General features: G+C 43.2%; 1 protein-coding gene across 1 annotated transcript in view; it reads left to right on the top strand.

Moving 5' to 3' along the window:
* LOC111671299 (solute carrier family 12 member 9) overlaps positions 1-9,013 on the top strand; it is a 55,254-nt gene that overhangs the window by 29,361 nt on the left and 16,880 nt on the right. Inside the window, exon 9 of the mRNA XM_023428399.2 lies at positions 5,494-5,618. Coding sequence (XP_023284167.1) covers positions 5,494-5,618 — 125 coding nt within the window. The remainder of the gene's footprint in view (positions 1-5,493; positions 5,619-9,013) is intronic.

The following is a 9,013-nucleotide window of genomic DNA, read 5'->3' as shown; positions in this document are numbered from 1 at the left end:
CCTCTGCCATTTCAAATGACTCACTGATGACAAAAGTCTGATTGTAATCTCGCCTCGAACACTCACTCTGCAGGATGAAAAGGAATTGGGGGGGGGGGGGGGGGGGGGGCAAGGCTTTCTTTTATTGGACTTTTAAGTAAAGGGAAAATAGGCGTGCTCCAAGAACAAGGAGAGGAGAAAAACAGAATAAGTTAAACAGATGTTTGAAGTGGATCGGCCTGGATACTGCAGGTGAGGTGAAGGTAAACAGCCCTGTGCAAATTAAAGCGATAGAAAAGACAAACGTAGCATTGTGAGTACACAGTTATCTTCAGTCCCTCCAAGGATTCGCAATATTGCGATTCCAAGAATTAATTCAAGTTCAGCCAATACCCACAGTGTTTGCAAATAATTTCAAATCCCTGCGAACTTTTCTGACTGTCGTAATCGCTGCAGCTCTCTGTACAAAAACAATCCAATTCAGAACCATGTTTTTCAGCCAAAGTCAAAAGCCTCAATCTTTACAAACAAAAGTCCCTGTGAGGCTGAAGTCACGTTGAACACCGAGATGGGAAGTGAATGTCATCAAAAACAGAATCACCTCGCAAAGCGCTTTTAACTCGATGCAAAATGTGTGTATGGCAGCGCTGTAATCCATGCATCCATCTTGGTCGCCATGGCAAGAAGCTAAGCAGAGTGTTCCTGTCCTTAGCCACTTCCTTCAGCGCTTCCTGGGAGATCCGGAGGCGTTCCCAGCCCAGATGGGATATGTAGTCCGTCCGGCATGTTCTGAGTCCACCTTGTAATCTCCTTCTTTCGGGTTGGTTGTTCCCTTGATCTCATTCTTTTCGTCCATTACTCAAAGGTCTTGACCGCAGGTGAGGACTGGAATGTAGATCGACTGTTAAATCAGGAGCTCCGCACAATCCAGTAACTCACCTGCGTTCCCGCTGATGCAGCACCGATCTGCCTATTGATCTCACACTCGAGATCACTTTCCCAGGCAGAGTGCCACGGCTTCAGATTTTGAGGTGTTGACTCTCATCTCCGCTGCGTCACACTCCACTGGAAACTGCCTGCGCTCTTAAGATCACAGTCTGATGAATTCATCAGAGCAACATGAAGCTCTGCAGTCATTTGTGGAAAAACTGTCAAAGAAGAAGTGATGTCGTGCTGAGCCAGGAAACTTAGTCTTTACAAGGTGTGACTGAATATCCATGGAGGGGGACTGTTAATGTGCTTTGTGGGATTTTGAAGTTCCATTTACTATAAGGATTAAAAATAAAAAAGTCACAAAGGTTGCTTTTTCCACGATGCTCGCTAATGAGCTGCTTGTGGCATGACACCACAGCAAGAAGCGGTTTGTTTGCTTCTTGTGGGTCTTCACCCGTTGCTATGGTGGAAACGGTATCCACGCAACTAGTTTCCCAGTGTTACGTCACATTACATTAACTCATTTGGGAAATGCTTTTACCGGAAGCAACAACAGATAGAGAGGGACGCCCCCCACACTCTCTCAGTGGCTTGTTCCACCACCGGGGAACCACAGACGAGAACGGTCTGAACTGTGAGCGTCTTGTGTGTCCGCGGGCGGCGATGCCAGACGACGTTCTCTTGGAGAAGCCGAGTGGCAGAGAAGGAGCGTAAGCCTGTATGATCGAATTCAGGTAGACGGTGCAGACCGAGGGTTAGTGGCTTCAGTGTCGGTTGATGAGTGGTGGAGTGACGGTGGAGCTACTGAAGCTTGTTCAGCTTTGTGGCTAGCTAACAGCCCAGGCTATCAGTTACTGGATGCCCATGTTCAGGCCCGTTCCTTAGGCTGAACATTTACATTCACTGGATCTTATTACTCGTCATAATGAAAAAGTTCTTTTACAGCTGACTGCAGACTGTTCCAGAATAACAAACAAAACAGAAAAACATCACAATATTTCACCTAACTTTTATTTAACAGTGTCATGTTGGGCCACAGTCAAAAACCTGTTCATTAGCTACTGTAAGCACTGTCCGGTTCTTACCTGTAACCCCAAGACATTTCTGGAAAAGCTTCGGCTCTGTAGCCCGGAGCATTACTCAGCCGCTTCCACTCGATTCTTTTTATTTAATAAAAGTGTCTGTGTGAGCCACAGCGAGCCCACTTATTTCAGAGAAATTTATGCGCACTGCTTTCCAGTAAAAAGTCTTTCAAAGTACCACACAAAAGCATATCCAGGAGAGGCACACACACTCCAGCAGAGACACACACACACACACACACATACACTGCGCTATGACAGTAGTTGTCCATGCTGGCCTGTTTCTGAGTTAATGGCTAATTAATGCTCTGGTAGAGCCGGCTCCCAGGGGAGCGCTGGAGAGACACCCACTGACTTTGACTGCCAAAGGTCAGAGATGCTCTCTTACCCACTTTCTCTTTTTCCACTTGTCTTTCTTCCTCTCTCCTCCCCTCCCTCCATCTCCTCTTTTTCCCGCTCTCTCCCCTCCTCCGTCCTCAATGCCCCCCTGGTTCGTCTCATGTCATTTTCCCTCTCGTCGTGAATGCTGTCAATAGTGTGACATCATTAATCTCAATTCCCCATCATTACCTTCCCTCCTCTCTCTCTCTCTCTCTCTCTCTCTCCCCTTAAGCTTACTTCTGCCTCACGGTCACAGATTTAGTGATCACAGAGTTGCTGCTTTCTCCATTATATAAATATCAGTGATTCGCCCTTGAGCTGAAGAAAACCTGCCCCAACTCCAGTGGTGTTTTCTCAGCGGCCAATCATAAAACACATAATAATTGGAGAGAAAGTCGACTCCACTCTGCATTTGTTCCGAGGTACAATACAGTAGTTACCACTTTGTTCTGCGCAATCAGTCTCAACGGCTCGCACACGGATAGAGAGAGAGAGAGAGAGAGCACATCTGATGATGATGAAATATCCACAAAGTGTTTTAGTCAGTACAGAGGAGCTAACGACGGCCTGCGCTTGAAAGTGTGTTGATGCACTTTTTCTTTCCTCCACCAAAGCAGGGAGGGGTGGTACGTGCGGATTGGAGATGATTTCCATTTTTATAACTTGAAAGTGTTCAGAATTCAGGGCAGAGGTGGTTGGTGACGGATGTAATTTATACACTGACTCAATAGTTAAAGCTACTCTTTTATGATGGGCACAGCTGATCACGTGCGGATGGAAACTGTGCACATACTCCAGTGTTACTGTGTAGTTACTGTTGTTGGCTTTTCATGTTTGTTTACGTTTCATAATCTTTGATATCATTTATTTCCAAGTCGAATACATCGGAGCTTAAAATACTGCTGTGAATTGTGTCGGTAAGAAAATGATAAATAAGAAAACTTTGCGGTATTAATCTTACTTAATGAATAAACACACAACTTTCTTGAAACTACTAATGTTGCTCGAGTCATGTGAACACGATATCTCAGCCACACCTTGAGGGAATTTCTTCAAATTTTGGTACAAATATTCACCTGGACTCGGGGATGAACTGATTTGATTTTTGGCGGTTAAAGGTCAAAGGTCACGGTGACCTCATAAAATATGGTTTTGGCCTTGTGAACTCAGTATATGCAGTTATGACAGTCTGAGCGGTGGAGGCGTGGAACAACGACGTGGTGCTTCTTCAGTTTTTAACGGTGGATCAAACGACTAATGTGATGTAAATAGGTGTCACTCGTAATGACAAACCCAGGAGGATTATCACTTCATTTTGCAGCTTTATGCAACTGAACTCTTTTAACAATTTTTTTTTTTGTGATCCAACCTGCACCTTCACAGTTTCGGTTCACTCTCAGAGCTCTCATCAGCATCATTATCAGCGTCAGAGCAGACAGGAAAAACCCCAATAAACCCACTGTACAAACCCACTGTATGCTACCTGCTCAAAACCACACAGCAGGTTAGCAACATTAGCAACTAGCTGGTGAACATTGTTGAGCATTTAGCATCTAAAGCAGCTACAGAGGCAGATATTTCCCTCTGACACACACCAAACCAGAGCGACCAGGTTCATGTGGCTCTGATGTGTTAATTGGCAAAAGTTCGCCAAAACGACTCTATAAAGTGATGATGAAACTGTATATTCATGTTGTGATTACACTTTATTATGTAGCTTTAAAAAAAATTCATTCAATGTTGGCACAAATAGTTGTGGCTTCCTACATTATAAATGTGATGGTAATTGTGGTAATTTTACCAGGATGTAATGCAGTTGCAGAGGTGAAAGCTCTTACTGCTTTCACATCCGTGTGCAGCTCGCGGCGAGTTAGACGCAGCCGTGTTCACACACATTCTGTCATCAGAGAACATGGCATGGAGCAGCACTTATAATGGGGTCATCATTTTCCTCCTCCATTAGAAGTCACCTAGTACTCCTGAGTCTGGTAGGAAGGGTGAATCTCACACGTTAATGTGCTGTCAGGATTATTAGATGAACGACCCTCCTAATCAGGCACTGGAAACTCTGAATGTCGCTCGACCGGGCCGCGTTGACACATGGCTGCTGTAGCTAACCGCCGCCGAGACATCTTAATTAAACCTGAACGTTAGCCCCGACCGGCGCGGGAGCCGGGGGACCTCGCATGGTCCTTCGAGGCTCCCCGCTGGAAAATGTCGAACAGTTTAATTTTAAAAGTGTCTCGCTCCCTAGATGTTTGCTAAATCAATCTTTAATGTCACCTCCCAGCCACAGTGCAGACAGATAATCATATCTAACAGCAAAACTTTCATGAGGTTTCTTGGGACCAAAGTCGACTTAAGCTCAATTATCTGGGGAACCTAGACTTTAGAAAAAAATGGTGGAACCTCTGGCCTAGATAACAACGTATGTGAACAATTTTAGTGATTTTATTGTTTAATTTAAATTTTCCTGACCAGTGGTCAGGTGTGGTATCTGATGAGACCTGGGTAACAGTCCCCTCCACTCACAAATGTGTTTCGCTTGTTGTCACTTCACGGTGACGTTTGTTTCATCTGCCGAAGAGGGAAATGGCTCAGGAGAGTGATGATGTGTGACATCACAACTAAACCGCGGCCAATCACGGTCCAGGATGCAACTTACATGTGTCTGACGTGAAAACTGGAAACCTGCAGCACACGTAGACGGAGAATGGACTTTTCAGTGCAGGAATAAACGTTTTGTGTTTTAAACACCTGAAATGAAAAATATTTGCATAATCATGAATTCTGGATCTTCGTACGAAAAGGAGTCGACGTCATTTAAAGTTTTTTTGTGTGGAAGATACCACACACGACACAGCTGCTTATAAATCAGATTTTTTTAATCACCTTGTTTTCTCCTAAAAACGAACATGAACATGCGCATCACGTCGTTCCTTCATCCTTTAGAGGTGCGTTTTTGGCTGTGAAAAGTAGTCGGGTGCTGGAAAAGGTCATAAAAAACGGCATTAAAATGCACCATTCAGTCAGACTTTGGAATGATTTTTTGCTGTGAATGCTAATTTTTATTTCTGTTTTTCTCACTCCCTCTTTTTGTTTTGTTCTGTCTCTCCAGCTGGTGCTGTTCTCAGGGAAGCTCAACACCATCGCCAGCATTGTGACCATTTTCTTCCTGTTGGTGTATGCTGCTGTGGACTTGGCCTGCCTCGCTTTGGAATGGGCCTCTGCACCTAATTTCAGGTACACACATTACACACACACACACACACACATCACACACACACACACACACACACACACACACACACAAACACACACACACACACACCCTGCCATGTGACTTTGTGTAGCACTCTTTCCTCACTAAACTCCTTCCCTTGTTTATTTCCTACCTGTGCTGTTGTTTATGTATGCGTGTAAGGACATAGTTGTTTGCCAGCTGGATGCTGCTATGGCGACAGTGTACTAATTAAGACATAAAACTGGCCACTCCTTACAGCCCCATATTGGACAGGGACCGACAGTAAAACCATGAGTGCGACTGTGTGTTTGTTTTTGTGTTTTTGTGTGGGCGCAGCCTGAACTGGAAGTTCGAGTATCATTGTGTGGAGACGCTCACAGATTTAAATTTACAGTGTGTGTGTGTGTGTGTGTGTGTGTGTGTGTGTGTGTGTATGTGTGTGTGTGTGTGTGTGCGCATCAGTGTGTAGTTTGTTCTCCTTGGACACTTGCAATGATCCTGATTTATAAAAGCTCCCTGAAGCCGTTCTTACACAACAGTAACAGAACACAGGTACAGAGTTCTGTGTTCAATTCACTCTGCAACACTTTTATGAGCTATTCCATATTATCTGTGTGAAATGTCGACAGTGTCACACAGAAAATACGTTGTCATCCGAAATCTGCACTATCTTTAATTTACAAAAGTACATCTCCAAATCCAATAAACCTGTATTGTTTTTTTTTCTTTCTAACGACGTTCCTCCCATTGATTGAATTCCTCCACTGGCTGTGAAATACATTTCAAACATGATAACTGCTTTCTGTTTTTATTTGTTATGGAGGAGAGAAACTGTTTAAACGGCCCGCATCACTTTATTGTTATGACAGATTGCCTTCAGCGCTGCGGCTGCTGTTACACATCGCTCTGCAGTGATAGCTGAAAATGAGTCGTAAGACATGTGAGAACATTTGCACATTTCCACATCAAGGGCACATCGGTCAAGTCAGCAGCAAACGGTGTAAACATCCTGTTCGGCTGGAAACCAAAGAGACCGAGAAGTTCCTTCTTTTGATATCGATTCCCGGCACAGTGGGATTTATTGAACTGTTGCCCTGCTGAATATTTGGTCGGATGATGTAAGTGCATTAAACTGATAGTTCCACATTGGAGTCGCACACTCCACTTGTAGTCTTGTCTTCCTCTACTATGAGGATTGAATACTTCACTTAGGGCGTTGACACACCTGACTCACCTGTAAGATGATGCTATTCGACAAGAGCCGCTTCCTTTACTTCATACTGAATGTGAGCATTTACACTGAACAGCTATATACAGACACACATCTCATACAGAGATACTTCTGGCTCCTGTCCACTTGTCTCATTTCAGGGCAGGTGGCTAATGCAGTCATATATATAAAAGAAAACAATCAGAGTGATGTTTTTCATCTGGGACTCACGACCCAGGCTTTTCTAGTGCTCATAAAACTGCAGTACAACTGTGTGGTGAAAGTATTTCTATTATGAAAGTATTTCTATATATTTAGGAGGAATGGAAACTATCCACGTGTTTTGTTTTCTCGAACTTTGTCACGTCAAAGAGCTTTAAACTTAGACCGCAGACCCCCATCTGATGAGATTTACAAATGGATGGAGTTATAGTGAGAACAAATTTTTAAATGGTAAGAACATCCAGTAATATTAACACATGAAATATGTATATATATATATATATACAGTGCATTCAGAACGTGTTCACTCCTCACTTCAGTCTACACTCAATCCTCCATAATGACAAAGTGAAAACAGAATTTTAGAAATTTACTAAAAAGGAAAAACTGAAATATCATATTGACATAAGTATTCAGCCCCTTACATCTAGACAGGTGTGTGTCCAATCAGCTGAATTGGCCACAGGTGGACTCCAATCAAGGGTTAGAAACAAAAATGATGAAGAGAAATGGGAGGAACCTGAGCTACATTTCAATCGCCTGAATACTTCTGTCAATGTCAATGTCCTAATACTCTGTTTTCACTTTGTCATTACTGGCTGTTGATTGTCGATTGATGAGGAAAAAATGAGTTTTAAAATTATTTTAGCAGCTGCAGCATAACAAAATGTTAAAAAAGAGCGTCTGAACACTTTGTGAATCCACTGTATTTAATTTAAAGTTTAAACTTATTTTCTACTGTCTGCGTCTAATCTGCTGTATATTTACATTTCAGAAGTAAACAGACAAATGGTTTAAAGACAGCCTCAGTGAAACCTTGTCTGTGACAGCGGTTTGTAACACGTGGGTGTCATGTGACTGAATTTAGACATAATTATGAAAATGCTCAAGTGAGACACAGAAATCAAACGATGCTGTTTGTGTAACGAACAGTGTTTCATGCTGTTTTGTTTGATCCACTGCGTTCACTTTTCATTGATCAGCTCCACAGTTTCCCACAAATAAGCTGCACTCGAGTCGGGCTGAACAATTAATCGAAATATAACCCAAATTTCAATATGGCCAAGTGCAATATCCAAATTGCCGGAGCTTCGGTTTGTTCATAAAGTTCAGATGTGTCAGAGTGAACCATTATAAATGAAGCATTGTGTTGCAAACAGAGATGCCCCGGCCTACAAATCACATTCTCCAGACGGGAGGGGAACAGACCGCAGCGAAAAATCACATCATCATCGTTTTTTATATCAATATGCAAAAATGACCATTCCCACTAAAAACAACTAAAAACTTTTTTTAACATATAGTTCAATGGCCCACCCACCAGTATATTGAGTAAATTGTCTGCCTGATTAGATTTAGACCCACTTTAACAATGCATAATGAAATTCAGCTGGTCTCTCTGAGCTGAGACTTTCTGTGGAAAGCCGTAAGAAAAGCTTCTTCTCAAGTGTATTTTTCTCCTCTGGGAAATAATAAATGGTTAATCCACCTGAATGTGCAATTGTTCACCTGCTGAAACTGATATTTCTGCCCTCAGATTTGTGCATACACTGATTTTTGAGACTCTAATGCACCTAAAACATTATAATGAGAATTTATTTTTTGTTTGTTTTTTTGTTTTTTTGTTTGTTGCATTATCTCAGCTGTATTCTGTATCATTTCACATTTGTCTGAGTATTGAAATGCATCGGTCTCAGCCGCCACAAGAGTGCACTGTCAGCACCAGAACACAGAGTTGCACTCGAGTCAGGAGTCGGCCGTCGGAGGGAGAGTGTGACAGAGTAAATAACTTCCTGTGAAGCACGCTCTCGCTGCCCGCCGTTTCCTCTGGTGCCTTCCAAGTACAGTCGCTGCGTGCTATCTGCTCACGCCTCGTTATCGCTGTGTGACCGCTGGCAAAGGCTACAGGACACAAAGTTAGCCGCTAAACTTTTCTCCCACCGTCGACCCCCCCCACCCCCC

The sequence above is a fragment of the Seriola lalandi genome, unplaced genomic scaffold (assembly GCF_002814215.2).
Source record: "Seriola lalandi dorsalis isolate HSWRI2012SDOR001 ecotype SW California unplaced genomic scaffold, Sedor1 jcf7180002054874, whole genome shotgun sequence".
Taxonomy (NCBI): domain Eukaryota; kingdom Metazoa; phylum Chordata; class Actinopteri; order Carangiformes; family Carangidae; genus Seriola; species Seriola lalandi.
This window is presented reverse-complemented; position numbering and strand designations above follow the sequence as displayed.